We start from the raw sequence: 27,581 nt of genomic DNA on the forward strand, positions 1-27,581 counted from the left end.
CTCACCTGAGTCAGCCAAGGCTTGGCTGGTCCCTCAATTTTCTATGAGCTAAATATTTGCCTTATTCACTGACTTTACCAAGCATCTCACTTTAATGAGGCGCAAGCCATGTTCTTTGTATCCATAGCAGATTGTCAACTTTGATCAAAGTCTAGGCCTGCTCAACACACTTTTCAAAATTCAAATCTAATCATGTCATTTATCTGCTCAAGGCCCTATTATTGTTTCTCATTGTTCTTAGAAGTCCTACATCTTTAAAGAGATGCTGCACAGTCCGCTGCCTGTTTTCAACCTTACCTGACACCAACTGCCCTGTACTCCAAACATTCCAGCTGGGTTTGCTCAGTCCCTTTAACATGCCAAAATTCTCTCTTCCTCCAGCTTTCACCCAGATTTTCCTCACTGCCTGAAGCTCAGCCTCACCCTCCAGTCAAGGACCACGTTGGATTAACACCTATTGATTCTTCAGATTCACATAAATTCATTCAACAAATATTTTCTCAGCAAATCCATTATGTCAGGGACTATTTCAGATTATAGACCACCAGACAACAATAAAACAAACAATCCAAATATAAATAGGAGCTAATCAGGTATGACCATTGTAACTCAAAGAATTTTAAAAAGGAGATTACTTGTGATATGGTGGCTCTTGTTAGATTGACTGCACATGGATGGTCTCTCTGAGGAGAAACATTCAAACCAAGATCAGAAGAGCAGGAACTAGTCCCACACAGGTATAGGGAGAGGGAACAGCAAGTATAAAATATCTAAAATGGGAATGAATTTGGGGTTTCTAAAGAACAAAAGATTGGGGCACCTGGGTGGCTCAGTCCACTGAGCATTGGACTCTTGACCTCAGCTCAAGTTATGATGTCACAGTCTGTGACTTTAAGCCCCATATCAGGGGAATTCTATCTCTCTCTCTCTCTGCCCCTCTCCCCCCTCAAAACAAACAAACAAACAAACAAACAAACAGGAAACAAGATGACTGGAAATGAGAGGAGCAGCATTTTGAGATGAACTAAGATATAGGTACAAGAGGTACAGACACTAAGAGATACAGATACATGATACAGATTTATGAAAGGTTTTGTCAGGTTAGGGAAGGAGTTTGAATTTTATTCTAAGTGAATAATGGAAAGCCACTAGAGGGTGGTAAGCAGAAAAGTGATTTATGTTGTAAAAAGATAATCTGGTTTTGCTGTATGGAGAATGGATTATAGGTATGGAGCAAAAATGAAAGAAGAAAATAATGTAAGAGTTTCAAGGAGACTTAGTTTGGTAAAGGGGGAAAGCGAAAGAAGAAGACAGATCCAGGATGCATGGAATAATCCAGCAAGAGAAGCTGATGAATTGGATGTTGAGCATAAAGGAGAGACAAATCAGGGAAAATCTATAGAGTTTCACTTGATTATCCAGACGGATGGCAGTGCTAATGCCATCAGTACGGTGTTGAAGAGAAGACTGCCTGGGTTAGAAGCCTGGCTCCACCACTTAATGCCATTTGACCTGGCTGACTATAAATAACATACTTAACCTCTCTATTCATTTGTTTCTACATTCATAAAATTGGGAAAATAACAACCCTACCTCACAGGGTTATTGTGGAAACTTAATAATGCAATTAATGTAAACTGCTTAAAATAGCTTTTGGAATATAATAAGTCCTCAATGAGTGTGGCTACTATTGCTATTGTTGCAATTATTATAATAATTGTGGAAGACAATGAAATACACTCATGAGAAAATCAACATATTTTAGCCATTAAGGTTGAAATATTCATTAGATATCTCCATGGAGATGTTGATAGGCAAAAGTATGTAACTGTGAAGTTTTAAGGAATAGGCAGTCCTGAAGAAACAGCTTTGGAAGTCTCTTCCATAGAGATGGTATTTAGAACCATGCATGAGGTTCCCTAGGGAGACATTGTAGAGAGGAAAAGGAAGGGAGCCAACAATTCCGCATAATGGTATTTCAACATTTAGAGATCAGGGTAAGAAAGAGATAGGGAAGGAGACTGAGAAGGAGCAGATAGTGAGATAGGAAGTAACCCTGGGGTGATGCCAAGAAACAGCATACTAAGAAGAGACTAGTTAACTGTCTCCAATGCAATGGAGAGATCAGGTAAGACAAGAACAGAGAAGTGGCCAATGGAATGAACAAAATGGAGGTGCTTGGGAATCTTGACGAGGGCTTTCTCAGTAGAATATAAGAAATGGAAACTTGAATGTCACCTCCTTTGAGAAACATTTTCTGACTTTCTAGAATAGATTAACACTTGCCATTTCTCTAGTACATATCATCTAGATAATTGTAAAGAAAGTTGACTTCGCACTAAATCATCATCTATGTAAAAGATATCATTTGTATAATTATTCATTTATTTTCTATCTTGCCTAATGGCTGGTAATCTACTGGATAGCAGGGATTACATCTATCATGGTTTTCACATTATTCTCAATAACTAGTAGAATGTCTGATACATAATATTACTCAATTTATAATGAATGAATTAATTAATTAATTAGTTACACTACATGACTGGTTCAAAAACAATTTTAAAGAAAACAAACTTCTTTTGACTAACACACTAATCGACATGCTTACTTTCAGGTTACTTCCAAATTGTTGGCATAACTAAATAATTGTTTTTATCTCAAGCCACCTGAAATCATTTTGGAGGAAGTAGGTTGAATAAAAATAGTGAACAGATAGTGAAGCTTCTCCTGTGACATTATCTGTCTTATGTTTCTTTATTCCAAAGGACAAACAATATCTCTACTCCAGTAGCTCATTTTAGCATTCAACCTAAAATTGATTGCCATCCCATCCTTATTAAAACTGAGTTGATATAGATATTTGAGAAAAGAAATCTGTGGACCAAGTTAACTGTCCATTGCTGTCAATTGGTTTTTAGCTCTATCCTATTATGAGTGAAATCACCAAATATCTTCCTTGAATTGCATTTGATTAGGTCTTTTTATGACACTATAGAAATTGTGGGCATTTATTATTATGTCCTGGCTTTTATAGAGCATTAATATAAATAATCATATACTGAGACTATATCTATATCTTTTAAGGACATCAAAACTATTACAGGATTCCAATATTGTTCAGAGTTCCAAATATAAACAAGCCATATGATAAGTTTTGCTAGAGTATAGTGTAAGAAAAAGCCGTGTATTTTTTATTGATTAATAAGTATGTTTTCTTTATCTGATTATAACAATTATGAAATACAATCCATTATCCTTTTTACTTTCCTTCTGAAAAATTAAGATATACATTTTATCTTCAATTCTAATACAGATTCATGACCTAAGTTTCTGTATCTTTTCTCTAAAGCATATGTATTCCTATATGATTTTAGCAGCCTATTTACATCTGTGTTTTTGTCACAAATTATCTCCACATTTTTGAAGTAGAAAGAGTATTAATCAAGAAAAACTGAAAGAAAGACCTTTTCTCTTCCCTTCAGTTAATCCCAGACATGATCTACTTTTCATGATCTTACTCAAATAAAATCAATCTTATGAAGAATTTTTGACTCTTCAAGGACAGCCTGACTCTCTCTTCTACCTCCCAAGAAAATATTTGGATCATCTTATAAAATCTTATATTTTATTATACATTGATCTCAAATATAAAGTCACATGTAAAGATTTTTATTTGTTTTAGGATTTATAGCCAAACAGAAATAAAAACAACGCAAAAAAATAAAAATAAAAAGACAAAACAAAAACCAAGAATAATGACAAAACATTGTGCCTCTTCAGAAATTAATATGCTTTTCTCTTTTTTAAATTTTTTTCCTTTAATGTTTATTTATTTTTGAGAGAGAGAGAGAGAGCACGAGCAGGGGCCGGGGTGCAGAGAGAGGGAGACACAGAATCCAAAGCAGGTTCCAGGCTCTGAGCTGCCAGCACAAAGCCCAGTTTGAACCCACAAACTGGGACATCATGGGGCGCCTGGGTGGCTCAGTCGGTTAGGCGGCCGACTTCGGCTCAGGTCATGATCTCGCGGTCTGTGAGTTCCAGCCCCGTGTCGGGCTCTGTGCTGACAGCTCAGAGCCTGGAGCCTGCTTCATATTCTGTGTCTCCCATTCTCTGACCCTCCCCTGTTCATGCGTTGTCTCTCCCTGTCTCAAAAATAAATAAACGTTAAAAAAATTTTTGAAAAAAAAAAACTGGGACATCATGACCTGAGCCGCAGTCTGTCACCCAATGGACTGAGCCAACCAGGCACCCCAACATGCTTTTCTTTTTAAATAATAAGCATAACTTAGACTTTACCAAATCTCTTTGCTGCTAGACTGATCAGATTCAAATATGAATCTCAATCACTGCATCCATAGGGATCCATGTAATATTCTTTGCTTTTTAAAATTATAATTATAAAAATATTATTATAAATACGAAAAAGAATGTCAATTATTGTTATCTAGTGAATGTTTATTTCTCCCCTCTATTAGATTGAAACTGCCTAAAGATAAGTACTATATTGTTTTTACTTTTTATCCCTCATAGAAGATGTATGTTATTGGAGCAAGTACTATATATTTGATAACTGAGCACCACCAAAGTTATAGTTAAAGTTATAGTTCTTTCACTTGTCTAATAATACTTGAAGTATTATCATAAGGTAGAGAATATAGTTATAAGAATCAACAAATTTCATTAGCCATTTCTAATAGAATAAAAATTAATTCAGGTGTTCATTAAAATTGATATGCAGTAAAGTTAAAAAAAAAAAAACTTGTGTTTTAAATAATTTAGCCCTGCATTATAAAGTAAGCTAAGTGTAATTGCATTATATTATTGTGTGATTGCTAAGTGTAATTGCTAAGTTTACATTGCATTAAAAAGTAAGCTAAGTGTAATTCTTCAAATACAAGTATGTACACTTCAAACTTTTTCACCAGACATTAGACTGCTAAAACTTGCCAAATTTCAGATAGATATCGGTACTTCCAAAATCTTTAAAACAATTGTTTTCTAATCTAAATCATATAGGTTAGAATTATGAACACATAATTGCCTCTAAAATATCCATATAAAGATCCAAGTAACATTAAATTTCCATCAGATAAAAATTGTGGTTGCCTAAATTAGATCCTAACAATGGTATAAAACTTTTTCATTTTCTCTAAAAATAACTCTTAAATTCACTCTAAATTTAAAGAGGCAGTTGAAACACATTTTTAACACTAATTTAGTTGATATGTTTTTATTTTTGAGATTTGAAAATATAGCATTTAGATAGTTTCTATTTTCAAGTGTTAATTGCACAATACCCCATCCTAATAGTGTGAGATTTATTTCATATTTCCTTCCGGTTCTTGTTCATAAGTACATATGTTTATCTTATTTAGAACCATAATATTTAATATTATTTCCCCCTCTAAGGCTTTTAAGGACATATGATCAAAACACTTCTCCCTAAATTTCCATTATGGCACTTTTATTAACTATACACTATAATATTAAAAATAAGTCCACTAACAATGATTTTAAATGTATTTTTAAAAACTATGCAACAATGTACTAAATAACAGAGGATGATGAGTTAAAGCTGGCTAAGGACAAGGAATTTGTACAACCAGAAGTGAAAGAAAGTCTAAATGTTCACTGGACGGCTGAGACTGAAGAGATAGGGTTGCAGAGAGCTCGAAGACAAAACAGGGGAAGTGAGATTAGCAGGCAGAGCCCTGCTCTTTTTTTCAACCTTCCCCCCCTTCCCTTTTTTCAAACTTATTAGCAGTGTTTCCCATGATCATAATAGCGATAGTCTATGTTATCACTCTAAAGGAAACCCCAAAATGGTCTCGGTTGATAAACTAACTCCCACTTGTTCCTAGCTTCGTTAGAACAATGCTACAAAGGAGATCTTTTTTTCTTCTATGCCACTTTATTTTGCAGTGAACAAAATCTTATTTTCAACATGAAATGCTTTAAACTGGAACCTTGCCTCTAGATAGCTGTATGAATTTTATTACCAAAACATTATCACATTTTTAGTTATTGCTAAAACAAACAAACAAATAAAACCTGTAATATTTCTCCTCTGGGATGGCAAAATCAATCAACACTAATTACATTACCTGTTTTAGACATCTTGATTTTTTTCTGCAAGTCTTCTGAGAGCAATAGTCTTGTAATTAGCTAAATTGTACACTGAACCCCAAAATTCATATTCTTCATACCAAAGCATCCAAACCAAAACACAGATCAAGATTTCCTCTAATGTGGAACCAAATCTTCTACTTAATTTCCAACACTCCCAAATGCAAACTAAACAGCAATAATTTTGGATCCCATACCCAAGAAACCTTGGCTTACCTTGTTACTATTAGACAAATTATTAACAACAAAACCCTATAATCTTTATTGTTGTAGATCACCTGTCAGATGAGCTGTTGATCTGGTTGTAGTATACTACACATGCTAAGTATACTGAAACGAATGTTTCAATAATTTATTTTTCATGAACTAATTCACTTAAATATATTTTCACAAAGCCCAATACATATTTTAGGAACAAAGTGACCAGAATATACCTGTTCCAGAACTAGTATCCCAAAAGGCATCTAAAATTGTTCACCAACAGAGTTTCGTGCTTTATCATGTTGAGAGGTCTAGAAAGGACACCTGATTCTTAACGCTGATTATTAGTGAGCAACAAAGGAGCCAACTGAAAGTTGAACCCTAAACTGAAGTACAGCAGAACAAATATTTAGCACTGAGAAAATTATCCATCATCAACACCAACTCTGTTTGCCATTTCACAGACCAAGCAACTGATCAATTTCTTCATTTTTTAGCTGGTTAGTCTACTGTCCTGCATTTCAATCATTCAGAGCATGGCGTTTACAGATAGGATATGAGCACAAATACCGGATTCAAATTGGACCAAAATCAAGTCCTCATCAATTCTGAATACATTAAAAAAAACAGGCAAAGATTTAGTAACATAACAGCTTGTTTTATGGAATCTTACTTTATGTGCGTACAACTAAACAAAGTGAGGCAACATAAAGTATGGCCAAAAGATTTTTTTTAAATAAAATAAATACATATGATTAAGCGCATGGTGAAGTTCTTGAAAACATTGCGGTCACAATTCGGCATTAAATTTTAAATTTTCAACTGGCAAACTGTTGACTGCTTCGGGATTTTCAATTCGAAAATTTCATAAGAAACTTGAGAATATAAACAACTGAGCTATAAATAATACTTAAAGTTAAATGTATTAAAATTTATTAATTAAATGTATTAAATAATTAAAATTAAATGCATTAAAATGTTAAAAATTCTTGCATTACAGTCTTGCATAAAAAACAAATGACAACACTAGGATATTTAAAGTTAAGAAGATGATTATGAACAGCTCTTTATATATCTTTCTAATATACAGTTTCATTGGTGGGAAAACACACATTCCTGCTCACTGAAATTATTAGAACATCTGAAGCAATGCCTGATTAGACACTATGGGAAACTAATGTGTATTTGAAAAATGTTACAGAAATATTTTATACCTAAGTTTGCCATATTATATCTATTGTCTGCCATACTCCAAATTCAAAATAGAAAACCAGAAAGAGATCAAGATTTCACTTTGCAGGGCTAAAATATCTCCTTCCCCAAGACATGTAAAATCAATTCAAAAAAATTATTCTCTTTTTATATTTTGAGATTGGCATGAACATAGGCTTATGATTACATAGAAGTAACTAACACTGAAGAAGAAAACAAAACTGATTCTCAATGGCCAAAATATATGATATGAACAATTATTATAAAAGAAAATCCTACTTAAATTGCTTTTTCAAAATCTTTTAAAGAATGAGAGTGAGGTCCTTCTTTGTGTGAAGTAACAGTATAAATTGTATACATTTAAAAAATGTATAGTATGTGATAAGACTTTAAGAACAATTAAGATTTAAAAGATAAAATCTTTTGTGATCAATTGTACTCTTTTAGCAAATACTCTTAACTAATATACCACAATAAAGGTGTTTTATTAAATGATAAAGTAATTTCACTCCTGAGATTGTGGCCATACTATGAAAATATACTTACACAAGTAGAATATTAGGTTTATCTTTTAATAATGGTTTGTTATTACATAAAACAGTATTTCAGAGTGCTTGATAAGTTATTTTGAAAATAGTATTTCCCTATTTTTTCTTCAAACCAAGAATCTCCAATTTGATTTTGTTTTACATATATATATATATATATATATATATATATATATATATATATAATTGACTTGAACTCTTTATCACTTTATGATATCAACACGTTTTCCAAATCAAATATTTCAATATAAATGCATTGAGACAAATATTTTTAATTCTTATCTGACCAGCTTTTTAAAAACCCAAACCTATACCACAATGACAATCATTCCCCAAAGCCAGTCCATCCACATATTCTCAGAGACTATAAACTTGTTTCTAAGCTCATGTCAAATTTCAGACAATTTTATGGCATTGTAAAAAAGAAAAGTAGAAGGGAAAATTTGTCCAGGGACTAATTTTTCTTTAGAAAGGCCCTGACGTTGTTGCCTTTCACAGTTCTGTAAGGTGAAACCAGGAAATACATTACTCAACAATGTGAATAATTTCAGTACCTTTTACTTTCAAATTTTAAAATCAACCCTGTCTTTCATCACGTAATTTATGAACATACTTACAGAATTTATTAAAAATATCAAAAAATTTGGTTCAAACAAAATCAACAAGCATAGAACAATGAGTGAAACAAAGCAAAGCAAAACAAAATGAGTCAAAAGCAAAACTATCACATACTTCATGGATTAATGGTGAAAAGAAAAGAAGAGACTTCTTACCAAGTACCCCAAGTCGATAGTTGACTGTGATGACGATCACATTGCCATAACTTGCCAAGACACTCCCATCATATAAATTTCCAGTACCTTCCATATAGGAGCCTCCATGGATATACACCATCACTGGTTTGGGACCCCCACTGTCCCGAATATCTGAAAAACAAATGGTTGGCAATTGTTCTTATCCTCAAAAAACACACATCATGAAGCAGAGAATAAATTTTCCATTTTAGGGACGAAAGAGTATGATTTTAATATAGTTATTTAAATTGCTGTTTTGTTAAAGTGTTTCTTCAGCAACTCATATAATGAGCTATTGTAAAGGAGAGCAATAGATATCCACTGTTTTCTGATAAAATTCCGTTAAAAACTATAATCTGAATTTCAAAACTTGGACAAATTGAAAATAGGTGCTTTTTGATTGATTTCTAAAGTGACAGTAGAACAAAAAGAAAGAATGATAATAGTTCATAGAACTATTTTTTTTTAATGTTCTGGACCTCATATGGAATTTATGAACCATATGCTAAGGACAATGTTATCACTGCTATTGTGAATAAAACACTCTGTTTTTTCATTTCTTATTTACTATAAGGATTTTATTAAATGCATAATAATTATATTGAATAATTTATGCTCTAACTTGTGAACATAATTATAACACTGTGTTATAGGTTGCAGGAAGTTTCATTTCACGACAAGTATTAACTGGCAAATGAATGTTTGGGTAATAATGTCTGTATTTTTGTTGTTGCACTTAAGGGACTGTCACTTAAATGATATTTTTTAGTTAAGTCTGTGTTATCCGCCCAATTCACCTACTCTACCCTTTGGCAGAAGAAAACAGACTAAATTATACTTTTCACCTCTTTGTGTAATATTGTACTCTTCTTAATCCCACTTTGGCTCTCTGATTTTGTCTTGTAGACATGAAACAGAATATACCTAAGTCCAGGTGTCAAGTGCAAAATTTAAGATGATGTTAAAATGATTTCTACAGCTCTGAGTTTTAATCAACTGTGTTTGCTTTTCTAAGATACTATTCCCAAATTTTGTAGTTTTTCAGTAAGGATTTCAGTAAGAAATGATATATAAGGGAACCATAAGATAATTTTAATAGATATTAAAAATGCCCTAATCTCTAGAGAAATACATGCTTAACTTTGTATTGGCAAACACGGTGTTAACTATTATATATTAAAATATTATATATGTATGTATATGATTATGAACATTCACATACATACATACATATATAAAACATTACTATTCTATAATAGCTCATTATCTCTTCTACTTACAATTGAAACAAAATTAGATCAAGTGTATTATCTTCTTGTTAATGCCAATATTAGAAGTGTCATTTAAAATTATAGTTTTGTTCCTTTGCCTTTGACATTTTTTGGTCAAACTTAAATTTCCTATCTTTACAGTTGAGGTTTCTGCTTTCAGAATGGCTAATCTAATACCAACTCATTGAAAAATCTGATGATTATTTAGGTGCTGCTTTACATTTCCTGTGAAAAGGATGACTAATATAAATGTGCCCATTTTTCTACTGTAATAACAAAGTGATTTTCTTAAATGAAAAATTCCTTTTAGGATCAGGAATTGCAACTCAACTCGTTTGTCCAGATTTTCAAATTGGGGAAATAAGCTCATTGCAGAATTTAGAGACTTTTTAAAAAGACTATTTTAAATTTGACTTAATACTAGCATATGAATTTACCATAAGCCCACCACTCCCAAGGACGTACTTGAGAAGAATGTCTTACTTTTAAGTGGTAGAGGAGGATACTTTGACATAGAAACTATCCACTAGACACAGTTCATTTCGAAGAAAAATCTAAATTTATTTTCTCCTTAAATCCTTGGGAGGGAAAATGGTATTCACTCATTTGTAAAGATTTGAGGGCTTGTGGAGATGTTAGGCTTACACAGAGAAAACAATCCTTTGGAAATTTTGAAACTATCCTCCATTTTTAAACGCCTGTTTGCTACATACAGTTTTAGCTTATTTTTCTAGTATGGCTGGCACTGAAGAAGCAATAATAAATTATTAAACTGAAATCATTAACTGACTGTTCACAGCAGACACTGTACTCTGCTAATTGTATGCTTGTAGGTAGCACAGAGGGAGGCTGTTTCAGAATTCTTCTTTAATTAAAATTACATAGAATTACAAAGCACCAACTGTGAACAGTAATGAAATCTTGGTAGAACCATTCTGTTCACCTGGAAAACAATACAGGCACACATTGAGAAGACATGCCACATTTTATACTTAATAACAGAATGAAGTGGACATTGTCAGGAAACACTGAAAATATGACAGTACATCCTAGGAGCCTTTTGAGTGGTGTCTCTTTATTTTTCTTTGAAAATCAGACTTGAAAGAATTACTGATAGTTTGGGCCCATTCTCATTTCCATTTTGTCTTTTCACACTTCTCAAAGATTTCAGCCTTGTCTAAGAACTTAATATGTTAAGCTCTTTTCCAGAAAGGTACATGAAATTTGAATGCTATGTTCTGAACAGTATTTCTTTTTGTTTGAAGTAATCCTGAAGCTAATTCTATATGGGGTATTAATTAATAAAATAAGTAAAATTACTGTATGTAACATCCCTTAAAATTACTGATAGTTTGGAAAGATGCCATATTTCTATTACAAAACAATTGGTATTCTATGATAGTGTTTATACAGAGGTCTACCCTAGACTTTATTTTCTTCATAGTATACAGTCTTTTTGATGCAAATGTAAGTCGTAAATAGCTTAAATGGCATAATAATATAATGATAAATATAAATAGCTTAAATTGTATTTATATTTCCTTTGTTTTTTTTATACAGAATCTTTATAAGTGAGACTAATATATCAGATAGTTTACTATTGAATACTATTTGCTAATGCCATTCTTTTAATAATAAAGTTTTGGGGAGCCATTATGTCTTTCATGCAAATGTATTAGATGTCCTTTAGTAATTGCTAATGAATTTATTAGAGCTAAGTCATCCTTCTAAAACGTGTCTAATATTTTTCTTTATAAAGAAGGTGGATTTCACCTAAGATTTCTGACTTTGCCTAAACAGCTGCTACTGACTTTACTAAAATCAAAACCGCTCTCAGAGCCTAAAGAACTAGTTCAGGTCCAGTGAAAATACCAATGTTCATAACGCATATTTATATTTTCCATTATATGCATTTTTTAAGGCTTTACCAAACATCTAAATCTCTGAAAAGAGTAGGATGGTAAGGGGGAAATACTACACGGAAGGTTATTTTTTATGGTAAGAAAGTATTTAAGTGTTTCAAGTTAAAGAAATTAATAAACTTGGAATCTGAGTAAATATCTCGATTTTAAATTTTAGTAACTATTTTACCTTTCTGATAAAAAGTTTAAGCCAACGTGGCAAGTGCCAATAGTTCTAGAGCAATTAATGGGGATTTATTTGTGCCTGGCAACCAGGGTTTGGAAATCACTACTCTCCTTAATGGTCTTAATGAATATTTATTAGTCACATAACTCCTTAAACAAGCTTAGCGGTTTCCTTTTTCTTAAAAAAAACTCATGAAGTTTTTAATTGCCCATAATTTAGAGGTTTTGGCATTTAAAAGTTTTTAAAATGTGGGGTAGTGCCGCAATTAAATTTTTCTCTGATACATTTAAAGATATTTCAAGATATTTTTTGTGCCCCTCTTTACTGAATTTACCAACCTCAGTTACCAACTTCATTCCAAACCAGCAAAAGAATATAGAAGTGTTGACTGAATATAATTCGTAGTTTAAAAGTGTATAAAAATCTACAAGAGCAATTTTTAAAAGGCTCTGTGTAGAATATAAAATTGCATTTGAATACTGAAATATTAATATCAAGGTATTCTTAGCACAATTAAAAACATTTAAACATCTCTTAAATTCCCAAAATAAATTGGTAGAAATCTCGGGTGTTGCTTTGACCCACTTTTATCACTTCAGATTAGTCTTTTTGGAACCATGGAAATAGTCTATGAAATATGTAGTTTTTTGAGGTATTATAAAACACAAATGAAAAGTGATACAATTGTGTCTGGCCTAAAATTAGCAAAAGAATAACGGTAAAGACACAAAGGAGAATAGGAAGTAACAATCATGCTCCACTGAGAAGCATGATTTGGGTTAGTTTAAGTGAATGAGGGGCACACCCCAGTCAATGCCTCTGGTAGCCTCTGAATGCAGTGGCTGTCATAGGAACCTTGAACTCTAGTAAAGGATTTGGGTTATCAGGGAGTAATGGAGAATGGGTAACTAGACTTTTGACTAAAGTCAAAGGAATAATTTATCAAGTAGTTTATATTTGTTTGCTTTATGTCTAGTGATGTTGATTTAACATTTGGAACAAATTAAATGTGAAAGTTGGCCTTGATTTTTATTCACACTCACATCTACAAAATAATTGTAAAAGGAATTGAATAGAAGATGCTCAGACTTTTCTACAAAGTTGTTTTTTAATCCTAAAAGAAATTGATTTATCTTTCTTGTCTTCTAAACAATTACCCAAAACGACAGCACAGAGGAATAGACTCAACTTGAATTGACTGCTCTTACATTCTACACTTTTGAGCATTTAAAAATATTTATTGATTTGATAACTCTTGTGACTAACTGGCTCAGTACTTAATCTGCCAATTTAAACAGGAGTTTAGTACATTTTTAATGGCTATTTAAAAATGTTAAATGTGCTTCAAAATAGGTCTATAAAATAGATTCACATTTACAGGGCTTAGCTCACTATGGTGGCTCAGAGGTATCTTTTGTAAACATGTAAATGTCTTACTTGATACATTTTACCAAAAGAAAAGAAGTACATTAAGTCAGCAATCAAAATATTTTTTTTAAATAGGAAAACTATGTGTACTGACCTTGTAAGTACTTTCAGATAACTTGGAGTTTACAAGTCTACACACTAAGAAGTCCTTTATATTTAAGTATTATTTTAGATAACAAATGTCTAAGAGTTAAGAATTTTCAAAGTTAAGAATTTTCTCAACAAATCTCAAAGCCCCTAAGTGGAAGCAGCCTTCTTAGCTGTGAGAACAAAGTCAATAAATGTGTTGAATGTTTAAAAACTTCAGATTTCCAACAGTGTTTTTAAAAATCAAAATTTGCATTTTGACATTATAAGTTTATTCTTAGCAATTTAGCATTCAAAGTGATAACTCTTGGACAGTTTTAGTGATTTATTTCAAATATTAATGACGGCTTTGTGTTTAATCTTTAATCCACTGTTGGGGTTCATAGTAAACATATTTTTAATCAAAGGTCATCAATTTCATTTAATCAAAATATTTCTTGAATGTTATAAAAATATTAAAACACAATAATATTTTTAAGCTTTCAATACTTCACCTTCAATTTTCTACTATGAGGTAGTTTATTAAATATATATGTCAACGAAAATAATTCAAATTGTTTAGTAAGGATGCATTCATTCATAGTTGTAACTCATGGAGATAGTATTTCTGCTGGCCTGCTTGTGGATTTATTTTCTTTTGAAAAACCATTCTCCCATATTATTAATATTTTTATGAAATTTAATTTCTAGGGTTCTGGGAGTTACTTGTAAGCCTGAGATTACATTAGTCACTTCTCTGAGAATCATAACTAGGGTAGCATTAAAAAAAAAAGTCCTAATTGGAATGAAGGTGAACTGAAAATATCAGTGGACACTCCACCTAACACCAGATAAAGGGACACACTGGCAGAAGAAATGTCAAATCAATCCAGCAAGTACTTACATTTATAGAGTATATCAGATTGTACATCGTAAGAAAGTTAGAAAGAGAAAACAATTTTGATATTAGCAAAGTAGGAAATATTTTACTGCTTATAGCTGGCAATACTTTGAAAATCAGAACATTTCCAGTTGCCGGTCTAGAAATTATCTAAATAGGCGGAATACCTTTATCTATACAATTAAATTTATTTACATAATATTTAAGCAAATCAACAGAAAACAGTATTTTTGTCATCTAAATTATATTGCTCAAGAAACACTTTAGTTTTCCTTCATTTTATTGGGTATGGGGTTCTTTTAAACAAATATCATATGTAAAAATGAAACACATTTTGATATTGGGTAAAATGTTTACATATATTAGAAAACATGCAAAATGGGTACAAAGAGACTACAGGGGAGAGATTGTTAGTTCAAAGAATATGGACAAATTTCAGTCAAAACATGGGATGAAACATATCAAAAGTCAGTTCAAGAAAACAAAAAAAAAATGCCCCTCTTTCTAAAACCTTTCAATGGTTGGCATCAAAATGTAAAACTTAACATTCATTTTGAAAAAAAATTAAAAATGTATATTTATATGTAACAACAAGCAAGAAGACAAAACACATCAAAAACGGGAATTAAAAACAACTCTTCAAAAAAAGACAAGAAGTAAAAAAATAGAAAGGGGTGGAAAAAGTGATTGAGGCCGTTGTCATGCAAATAGATTTGGTGGAAAAAAATACCTTCATCTTCCGCACCGTCATTATCACCTAAATCATCTGTCTGTTTCTTTGTAAGGGGACCTAGGATTGAGAACGGAGAAATGGAGGGAAAAAAAAAAGACAATTCAAGAATAAACAAGACTGAGGGGGAAAAAATAAATGTAAATACTAAAATTCTCAAGGGTATTTCCAAAAAGAGCAGGGAAGTGGTTACGTCAAAGTGATTATCTATTTTGTTTAAGGAAAAAAAAAAAAAAAAAAGAATCCCTTTCCCCAAAATATCTTATAGAAGATTTGGTTTGTGAATATATCCAGCATAAAAAATACATTATGGTTTGAAACTCAAGTCATAAGCAAAGGAAATGATTTTTTTTAAATATCTACTGCATATAAAAAAGTAAACAGTTTTAGCTGAAAGAACTTAATTTATTCAGTGTCTTTTCTAATTTGAATTGGTGACAACAATAAAGTAGGCCAAACTCGTCTTTAATTTGGGACAATATAATAACATTAGGGAAAACAGAGATATGAACATTTTTACGGTTTTTTTTCTTTTTTTTCTCCTGTTTTTTCTTATAAGAGCGTTAACACTTGGATTTTACACATTTTTATATCATACATTTTTCGAAACTGTGACTTTTTAAAATTACTTGTCATAAAACAAATATTTCCCCATTTGTTTTAATTAAATATTAGCTGTGGATTTAAGACATTTGCAGCCTGCACAAAAATATGAACAGATAATCTCATCACTCTGTAGAGAAAGCTACTATCATTAGAAGTCAGTGTTTAGTTATTAAGGAAGTTAGAGTCAGGCCTTATATTTCATAAGCAATTTAGTAATATAACAGAATTGTGCCCCTGTGCAATTTCATGTCCAGTAGAGTTATTTATAATGGAATCATCTTTTAGGATAATAATTGCATTAAAACACTGTGAATGTTTAATAAATGTTTTATTATACTTAACAATACTAATTTGCTAAAATAAAGAAGCACACCAAAGGGGAAGCCAAAGGCCATGTGAAAGTAATTTTAAGTGTCACATTATTGACATATTCAGCACAATGAAAAAGCAAGTGAAGCCCCACATTTCTTTTTGTTTCCACAACCATTTAATTTTTATGACATTTCATAATCCTCATGCAAAAAGCAATCATTACAAACACAGGACACTCAAGTTAAAAGACAGCCAAACACAGCAATAAGCAAGAGAATTTTGTCATGCATAAAATAAGAGTCATAGAAAAAGGAAGGGGGAAAAAGGACTGAAAGTCATGTATTGATTTCAATAATATAAATAGAAAAGAAGCAGGCATTAACTGTAAGCACACTTCATACGGAAAGATTGTTAAACATTTCGAGAAAGATTTCTGAGTCTTTTCAGTGATTACTGTGCATTATGTTTGTAATTCAAACCATACCTATTATCACAACCCTCAAAGAATGAAAAACACCATCCCAGAAAATGGAAGAAAAAAAAAAAAAGAGAGAGAGAGATAATCCAGTTGTTTCATCAGCTCAGAGAAACATCCCTGAAAAATAGTAGTAAGTGGTAAAATCCAAAATTGTAAATGAAGAAATTAACGATGTAACTGAAGGGACCCATTGACTACTCAATTGTAAGGTCATGGTTTCAAGGTCATTCCAAATACGGAGAAGGGGTACACAATAAATTAAGTGATACACTTTTATAGTCACTCTTGCAAGCAATCATTCCATTAAGAGAAAACCTAGATGAAAACAAGTCTATGTTAATTGACACTCAGCTATAAGTTCACAGAAATCTAAGTTTCTTTAATATGACCCTGTTTAGTGGAAAAAATACCATCAATGTTATTGGAAGTCCATGCAACAATGATGCTATATTTCCGAAAAATAGAGGTTTTTTTAATTTAAATTTAAAAATTACTATATCAAAAACTTTATTTGAAATAATCCCAATTTTAAAACATCACACAAAATGTTAGGCTCATAAAATTATGTTTTCAAACTTTTTATTTTTCTTTAGCTACCTTAAGCAGTAAATGAACAGACTTCAACAATTATGATTTCTTGCATTTCTATTTTCAAAGATGCTATATAGAAGTTATAGTTTTATTTACTGGTTAACAACACAGATTAAGTGCAATGGTCATTATTTATTGCTGCCAAAACCACTATCTACTTTCCAATTTTTGCCAAACTACTTAATTTGCTTAATTCTTTTTTTTTTAATTTTTTTTACTGTTTATTTATTTTTGAGAGAGCAAGAGACAGAATGGAAGCAGGGGAGGGGCAGAGAGAGAGGGAGACACAGAATCTGAAACAGGCTCCAGGCTCTGAGCTGTCAGCATAGAGCCCGATGCGGGGCTCGAACTCACGAACCGTGAGATCATGACCTGAGCTGAAGTTGGACGCTTACCGACTGAGCCACCCAGGCGCCCCTTAATTTGCTTAATTCTTGACTCTATTAAGAAACCACTAATATGAGCTCAAAAAATTTTTTTTGCTGAATCATCAATTCACTAACATTTGGATACACATGTAAAACCTGTAACAATTAAATTAAGTCACTGGCTTCATTTTGTGCAGGCCTCTTTTGGATAATTCAGGCGAAGCGTCCTAGGGTACCCGAGGAAATTTACATGACTTCTTCAGGAAATCATTCAGCTTCTACAGCCAGTTTTACATACTTTGCACACACACAGAACTGCTGGTTCTTAGGTCTGCATAAGATGCAATATTAAGAGAACCTTCATTAAAACCTGATCTCCCACTTGTTTGCATGTGGGACAGAGTTCTCAGTTTTCTCAGTTGCTAACTGACTCTGGGTCTGCATAAGTAGGGAATCAATGGAAATGATACTGCATATACAATGAGATGACTTTTTCATGGATGAAATGGTTGAACCACCTTTTTTGTTTCATTATTTATTATCACCTTCTCTACTCAGGAAGCTGCACGCCTCTTAACTGATGCAGAATAATGATTACATACATGCGCTGTATGGAACATCTTTTACTGTAGTAAGTCTGAAGAGTTAAAAACAGATATAGATACTGCTTCAGCATCATAAGTAGATGGTGACATCATTATTGTAGAGAAAGAGTAAGTCAAGTTCTCCCAACTAAAGATTTTCACTTACTGAATACTAAATAAAATTTTATTATCATAGGATATCAAATTGTTACCACACTATGGGTTCCAGCAGTAATTTCATAATTCCAGCATAACTGGGTTTTCTTAACATCAATAATTGTTTACACATCTGATTTTCTAAAGGTTCCCTGGGAAGAAGAGGGCTGATAACAGTTTTTGGCAAAAATGATTATAAGAAAAAAACAAAAAAAAATAGAGTTCCTTTATCTCATATGCTTAAAGGCACAGACAGAGAACAAGTATCTGAGAGTGTCCAGGAATGCAAAATAAAAAAACTCAACCTTGCTTTCCCCGAGGAAGCCTCAAGTAAACATATACTGTGGATTACAGAAACAGATCCCTACATGATCTCAAGATTCCTTATTCTAAGGCTAGAAGGAAAACAGTCTGTTGCCTTAAACTATCTTTTTTTTAGGATATCAGCAACACTGGTTCATTTTTTCTTTTCTCTAAACTGACATAATTTGGTATAATTACTGATGTTAATTTTTTTTTAGTTGAAAGAAAATACAGTAAAAGGTAATTGTCATTAATTGTTTTAGGAAAATTAGACAACCACATTTCAGAGACCACATGCTCCTATAAATTGATCAACATGATTTCCCCAGAAGGTTAAAACATTTATCCTTCAACGAAAATACATAGCAATCATTAACAACAATCCAACCACTGCTTATGCTTCTTTTAAACTACAAACAGTGTATTTTCAATACCAGCAGTTTAAATGGGTATCTTAAAGCATCAAAATATAAAGCGAATGAGTCCTCTACAACCTGGAGAAGTGATTTATTTTACCTTGAAACTCTATCGGATCTGTCCTCCTTGAGGAATGCACACATAACTCTCATTAGAGTTAATAGGAAAGTGGACCTCATGTCATTTTGAAAGGGAGTGAGAGTAATTACTATATTTTATATCTCCTATAGGCAATAAATAGATTCAGTGGTGAAACAACAGGACTAGGAAGGTAAAGGGAACTCCTAACCATGAACTTTCAACTCATTTAAATCCAAAATAGTTCCTTTGCCATTAGTATAAGCATAATTCAAAGTACTGGCCTTTACAAAGGACTTATGATACAGTCTTACATTTTAGGATCTGACCACAGTGCTTTTTATTTTTTAAAAAAAGGAATGAAAATATCAGCATTTCTCTGTAGTTAACTGGAGAATAATTATGAGGCTCCGAAATAATTACTATCCACCCATATTAATGCTGCTTTTTATCATTCTCTTTGATGAAGGGCTAATATACTTTAGGTCTCAAATACATTAGAACTGATTATAAATTCCTTCATTATGGGTTCAATTTAGCAGAAATTATCTGTACTTTGTGTCACACATATCTGCAAAAGGCAAGCAGGTTGAGGGTATTATTAGCTCCTGAGTTAGAAGGCTGGCTATGAGAAATGTGTCCTTCTTAAGAGAAGGAGTCTTTGAAAATTTTAGGATTATTTAGAGCTCCAGGCTCCTGTGAATACAATTGTGATAGATGGAGAGCCCTGGCTAACGACCTTGCTCTATTCTTTCCCCACCAGACTTTGAGGTAAACTGACTCCATGGAATTCCTAAGGCTATTTCCACACAATGGGGAAATTGAAGAATGTTGCAATTTATTTGGAAATTATATATCTGATAAGAATTTAATATCCAAACTATATAAGGAACTCATACAACTCAAGGCTGCAAAAAAAACAAAACAAAACAAACAAAAACCAATAATCTGATTGAAAATGGGCAGAGGGCTTGAAAAGATATTTTTCTAAACAAGACCTACAAATAGCCAATTGATACATAAAAAGATCACGAATCATCAGGGAAATGTAAATCAAAATCACACTGAGATATCACCTCACACCTGGTAAAACAGCCATCATTAAAAAGACAAGATGTTAGGTAGCAGCTAGATATAAGCAGTAGAAGGCATACCCAGAGGCAGAGTCCCAAGTCCTTGAGGGGGAAATAATAGAGACAGGAGTTGGAGGCAGGGATGGTGATAAATAAGCCACACATTAAACACCCAGGGGCACAACATTCTAACCTTGTGACTTCCATGATCTTGGGTCTGACAGACCCAGAGTCACTTGTGCAGAACACTTACTGTCCTCTTCCACCCCAGGCTAACTCCTAGACTCATTAGAATATATTTGCATTGCAGGGGCACCTGGATGGCTCAGTCTTTAGAGCAGTTGAACTTGGATTTTGGCTCAGGTCATGATCTCAAGGTTCCTGGGTTCAAGTCCACGTGGGGCTCTGTGCTGACAGTTCAGAGCCTGGAGCCTGCTTCAGATTCTGTGTGTCTCTCTCCTTCTCTCTCTCTGCCCCTCCCCTGCTTATGCTCTGTTTCTCTCTCTCTCTCAAAGATAAATAAACATAAAAAAAAAGAATATATTAGCATTGCAGACACAGCTGTTCCTAGGGAGAAAGTCTCCTTTACTGTTTCACTACAAACCTGGTAGGTTTCACATCTCCCCCTCCCAGCCTGTGGGAGGAATTCCCCAGATGATTGGAAGCAGCCCCCATTAGAGACCACCCCACTACAAGTCGTTGCTTCTCCCAGCCCAGAGAGAAGCAACAAATATCCAATCCCAAAACAACCCAGGGCCTGGTCCACCTCCAGGAACCTGCTTGCTCTCCTGCTCTCCCACCGAGAGTGTACTTTCTTAAATTGCTTTGGGCTTGCCAAAACGAAAAAAAAAAAAAAAAAAAAGAAAAGAAAAGAAAAAAAAATGTTGCCACTTATTCTGGGACAATTGGAAGCAGTTTAAATCTTTTCAGGAATGTTCATAGTCTTTATAAAACTAGAATCAAAGATGTAAAAATCTAATTATATCTGCTCTTTATGGAAGACAATGCCAGAATTCAGTACTTTATAAATAAAAAAGAGCAGTATGTTACTGTATTTGAATTTTTCTAAATTGATAAACATTAAAATACAATGACTTAAAGAAATCAGACATCACAACAGTTGGTGTCATTGCAAAGGTAGTACATTTTTCCTATTGAAATTTAGTGGATTTTATATAACTATGATACATAACTCTTGAGAATATAGAAATGAATGAGATAAACTGATTTGGAATAATACTCATTAATTTGATGTTACTGTTATTTATTAAAGGTTATTATACTTCTTAAACTATCAGTTATATGAATATATAAAGAAATCATAGCTAAAATAACTTTTTAATTTTTCAATTAAAATACAGCATTCTTATACAATATCATAAATATGCATTATGATAAAATAAAAATGTAAAGCAAACTTCTGTGATAAGGTATTGGAAGCAAACTTTGGGAGAATTCATAGTTTCTAAAGAATCCATACCTGTGAAAATTTTGGTGGCACTACTATGCCATGTATGATGTTTGAGTATCTTTTAGGAAATCTGCCCGTTTAGGCTAGCCTAGTGGTTCAAGTATGCTATGGAAAGGACCAGGTTACAAGGTTATAAAAGTAGCAGACATGCTCTGTGTTTTATTTTTGCGTTAGGAGAAAACACCTACATGTACAAAAAATACATTCCCTCACACAGTTCTTCAGAGGCAGAGCACAGCTTAAAACATGACTTTTGGGGAAAAGAAAAGTTAATGTTAAGGCCAGGAAAAAGGGAAAGAGAAATCATGGATCCAGTACATTGAGAAGAACTCATTCATATTTATAAGAAAAACAAGTTGTTTTTTCATAAAATTACCTTTGTTACAATACTTTGAAGTCAGAAGAAATCTTGTCTAGAACAAAAGTGATAGGGTCTGGGGAAATTTTTTTTAAGTAGATAAAAAGAAATTTAACTAGGCTAACAATCTGAGCATCACCAAATTTGCACAAGCTTATTATTTTTTTTACATTATATTTGTTTGATTTTTTTAAAAATGCACATGCAGTATTTTATAGCATGAAGAATGTCAGAATAATGCTCCCTTCTCATCTGGAGTAATGTGGCTGTATGTTGTATAACCAGTAGTACTTTGTGAAGATATACTCTCCACTGACCTGGTTTTCCACACATTATCCAGAGATGTACCTAAGTATGGTGAGGACACAAGTGCCACAGATGCCCAGAGCTCTCTGAGTAAGGCTTGAGGATTGGGATGGCATTAATAGCCCAAACTCCTTCACATGGCTTCCAGTATTTACTCATCCAGGCTTTCCAAATATATGCTATGCTAGGTCCTCAGGATACATGGTGAGCAAAACAGGCAAGACCCTAGCCCTCATGAAAATTAATTTTGTCAGAGAAAGAGACATTCGTCAAATAATCACACACATAAACATATACTCACAGACTGTGTTAAGGAAAAGAATCTTAGTGTTATGAGGGGTTATACAAAGCGACCTAGCTGAGCCTAGGATGTCTTCACTGAATAAGTGCAATGTGGCCTGAGGACTGAAGGCTGGCTCAGTACGAAGGAAGCCAAGAGGCTGGGGATGAGTAGGTAGGGTGGAAAGAAGATTCCAGCCAGAAAGGCCCTAAAATGAGAGGAAGCCTGGAGGTCAGTGTGGCTGGCAATGGGGAGCAGAGAGTAGTGGCAGATGAGGATGAGCACACAGCTCCTCCAGCCAGAGGATTTTTGTCTTAACCCTAAAAGCAATTAGGAAAGTCATTTAAAGGGTTTAAGCACACACTGACAAATTCTGGCTTATCTGAATCTTTAACAGAAAATCAGAAAGAGGCAAAGTCACTCCAAATAATATGGCAGAGAATATCTTACATAGAGATCTACATTATGTTCTTATGAGATGAAAGGAGTTTCATTAGAAGAAATCAGATGATGGAAAAGGAGTCTATAATTCTCTATTTTCTGCTTGCAAATAAAATGAATATCACCAAAAAGGAAAATCTAAGACTCCAGCACACCTAAAATTTTATGAGTATTTTTATTTTTTTCAGTTTATTTATTTATTTTGAGAGAGAAAGAGGTGGGCATGGACAGAGCAAGAGGGAGAGAAAGGATCCCAGCCAGTGTCTGCACTGAGAGCTGGACTCGAACTCACAAATGGTATGGTCATGATCTGGCTTAACTGACTGAGCCACCCAGGCACCTCTATGAATATTTTTAAAGTTTTCTATTAAATATGTATTTAAAGTTAAATTTATGTTGCCTAAGAATTAACATAATCAGAATTAACATATCATAACTATTCTAATATTCATACAAAGGCAGATATTCTTTAAGTGATTTCTACTTGGATATCTCACCCCCTTCTCACTACAATAGGAATACCCACAAGGTCCACCTCAAGGCCAGTTGTATCTCCCATACAGGTTTTGCTTTCAGACTTATAACTTCCCTCTGCTTCCAAACTTTAAGCCTGGAGATAGTCATTAACCATTTCCTCTTCCTCCCTCTGGTCTTACCCAGATTTCAATTTTCCAATAGAAATTTTATTCTTGTCACACTGTCCCAAAGCTCTCTATTATTGGCCTTGTCTGTAGCCATCATGACCACGTGCCTGAATTCTTGCAGTAGTCTCATAGCTGTTCCCACTGTCATCTAGACTCTAGACAATTCTCCAAGCCATTTTGTATACCATAGGTTTTTGAAGTTGTACATAATAATAGTGGCAAACCCAAAGAGAAAAAGATTTAATCACCACCAGCTAAAATGTATACACATTCAACTCCTTCTAAGACTAAAATTGCAAGCATTCCAAGGGAACAGGAACTCAAAAGCGTATACAAAAAACTTGTACTGTGAATTTTAAAATAGCTATAACAAGACAGATGAAAACTAAATATAGTTTAACACTCATTTTGATGTTTTAGAAATTCATGAGCAGAAAGATTTTTTTATTCAAAATGGAAACAAGTCATTTCAAATATTTTTTTTAAATGCAGTTCAGATTACTGTTCATTGAAGACCACTTTCATTGTTTCACCACTTTGTTTAAAAGTTTTTACTATCTCCTTCTTTCTTATTATTTTAGACTAAATGCCCCAGAATAAACCTTAAGACTCTCCTTATTCTTTCCAGGTTTTATCCCTTCATTCCACTGCTTTCCAAAACACATCTTTTCTGAATTCTGCCAAACATTTAAAAAAGAACTAATACCAACATTTCTCAAAGTCTTCCCCCAAACTGAAGAGTTTTCCCCCAAACTCATTTTATGTGACCAGCATTACCCTGATAGCAAAGCCAGATGAGCACACTACAAGAAAAGAAAATTACAGGTCAATATCCCTGATGAACATAGATGCAAAAATACTCAACAAAATATTAGCAAACCAGATACAACAAAACATTCATAGGCTCATATATCATGATGGAGTGGGATGCAAGGATGATTCAACATTAGCAAATCAATTAATATGACATATCATGTTAACAAAATGAAGGCTAAAAAATCATACGATCATCTCAATAGATGCAGAAAAAGCATGTGACAAAACACATCTATTCACGATAAAAACTGAACAAATTGTATATACAGGAAATGTATCTCAACAGATAATAAAGGTCATATATAAGTGCACAGCTAACGTCATATCTAATGGTAAAATGCTGACAATGATGCCCATTCTTACCACTTTTATTCAACATAGTACTAGAAGTCTTATTCAAAACAATTAGGCAAGAAAAAGATATGAGGTGTATCTAAATTGGTAAGAAAGAAGTAAAATCACCTCTATTTGCAGGTGACATGAAATATCTAGAAAGTCCTAAAGACTCCACCTAAGTACTAATAGAACTAATAGACAAGTTCAGTAAAGTTGTAGGAGAAAAAAATCAGCACACAAAAATCAGTGGTGTTTTTATAACAATGAAATGTAAAAAAAAACATTAAGAAAAAAATCTCAATCACAATAGAATCAAAAAGGTTAAGTAAGATATTTAGTAATAAATTTAACTAAGAAGGCAAAAGATCTGTACACTGAAAACTATAAGACACTAATGAAAGAAACTGAAGAGGACATAAATAGGTGACAAGATATTCCATGTTCATAAATTGAAAGAATAATAATGTTAAAATGTCTATACTATTCAAAGTGATCTACAGATGCAATGCAATCTCTCTTAAAATTCCAAGGGTGCTTTTCACAGAAATAGAGCCAACAATCCTAAAATTTGTATGAAACCACAGAACACACAAATAGCCCAAGCAATACTGAGAGAAAACAACAAAGCTGGAGGCATCTCAGTTCCTCATTTTAAACTGTATTACAAAGCTATAGTAATCAAGTCAGTATGATATTGGTATAAAAAGCAGACACACAGATCAACAGAACAGAATAGAGACCCCAGAAATATACCTAAGCATATGGTCAATCAATTTTCAACAAAGAAACCAAGAATATAAAATAGGGAAAGGATAGTCTCTTCAATAATGGTGCTGAGGAAACTGAACAGCCACATGTAAAAGAATGAAACTAGACCCCCGTACAAAAAGTAATCTCAAAATGTATTAAAGACTTGAATGTAAGACATGAAATCATAAAACTCCTAGAAAAAAACCTAGTAACAAGTGAGCTCCTTGACACTGGCCCTGGTAATATATTTTTTGGCTTTGATACCAAAAGCAAAGGCAACAAAAACAAAAATAAAGGGACTACATTAAACTGAAAAACTCCTACACACCACAGAAACCATCAACAAAATGAAAAGGCAAACTATGGAACAGGAGGAAACAGTTTCAAACCACATATCCAATGAGGAGTTAATACCTAAAATATATAATAAATTCATACAACTCCATATCAAAAACAAAAACAACACGCGCACACACGCCCGCGCGCACACACACACACACACACACACACACCCCAACATACAAACACAACACAAAAAACCTCAAACAACCCAATGAAAAAATTCAGAACCTGAATAGGCATATTTTTTTCCCCAAAGAAGACCTCTATATGACCAATTGGTACATGAAAAGGTGCCTAACATCCATACTCATTAGGGAAGTGCAAATCAAAACCCTAATGAGATTATCATCTCACCTCTGTTAGAATGTGTTATCAAAAGATAAGAAATAAATGCTGGCAAGAACGTGGAGGAAAGGAAACCGCTGTACACTGTTCATAGGGATGTAAACTGGTGTGGAAAACAGTATGGAGATTTCTCAAGAAGTTAAAAATTGAACTATGATAGATTTAGCAGTCCCACTCTGGCTATATAACCAAAGGAGATGAAATCATTACCTCTAAGAGATATTTGCACCCCCCATGTTCACAGCAGCATTGTTCACAATAGCCAAGGTATGGAAAAACCTAACTGTCCATAGGCAGATGAATGGATAAAGAAAATGTGGAGTATATATACACAACGGAATACTATTCAAACTTAAAGTTCTTTCATTTTTAGTAACACGGATATACCTGGAGGGCATTATGCTAAGTGAAATAAACTAGATAGAAAAACAAACTAACAAACAAATACTGCATGGTATCACTTATATGTGGAATCTAAAAAGAGTTACAAATAAGGAAATAAAAGTCAAATTCATGGAAATAGTAGAAAAATGATTGTCAGGGGCTGGGGAGTGGGTGAAATAGGAAGACGTTTAGAGTGAAAGGTAAAAACTTTCAGTTATAAAATAGGTAAAGTCTGAAATTCTTAACATGGTTACCATAGTTGATAACACTATATTGTATAATTGAAATTTGCTCAGGAGTACAGCTTAAATGTTCTGTCATAAACACACACAAAGGTAAATATGTGAGAAAAAAAAACCAAAATACATCTTTTTCCATTGTGAGTCTTGACATTGTTGCACAAAAATGATCTCACATTCACATCTTGTGTGTTTTGTCTCATAGAGTTGATTCCTTAAAGTTCTAATCAACTCAACACAGAGGAGGAAAGAAGGATGATGAGCATAGGGAATCTCCTCTAATATCCCATGTAAAATTTGTTTTCACATTGAAAAAAAAGGGGTACTATTGTATGGTTTGGCCTGAACTGTTGTCTCCAGGATACGAACTAGAGATAGTTCTATATTGCTCAGCAAGACCTGACTGTGAAAATACCTTAATTCCTGGACATTACTAAATTTTATCTCCATAAGTGAAATAAATAAATTGAGACAGTAATCTTTTTTCTTAGTTTTCACATATTTACTAGTATTTTTGCTAATCCTCTGTTCCCTC

General features: G+C 33.1%; 1 protein-coding gene across 9 annotated transcripts in view; it reads right to left on the reverse strand.

Annotated features, from left to right (window-relative positions):
- The window catches only part of NLGN1 (neuroligin 1), an 838,543-nt gene that overhangs the window by 451,037 nt on the left and 359,925 nt on the right, over positions 1–27,581 (reverse strand). For 7 of the 9 annotated variants that reach the window (XM_019840094.3, XM_019840092.3, XM_019840093.3 and 4 more), the window contains 2 exons: positions 15,369–15,428; positions 8,864–9,016 (listed from right to left, as the gene is read on the reverse strand). In XM_019840094.3, coding sequence (XP_019695653.1) covers positions 8,864–9,016; positions 15,369–15,428 — 213 coding nt within the window. The remainder of the gene's footprint in view (positions 1–8,863; positions 9,017–15,368; positions 15,429–27,581) is intronic. The other 2 variants (XM_019840099.2, XM_019840098.2) reach the window with 1 other exon arrangement.

This window comes from Felis catus, chromosome C2, assembly GCF_018350175.1.
Source record: "Felis catus isolate Fca126 chromosome C2, F.catus_Fca126_mat1.0, whole genome shotgun sequence".
Taxonomy (NCBI): Eukaryota; Metazoa; Chordata; class Mammalia; order Carnivora; family Felidae; genus Felis; species Felis catus.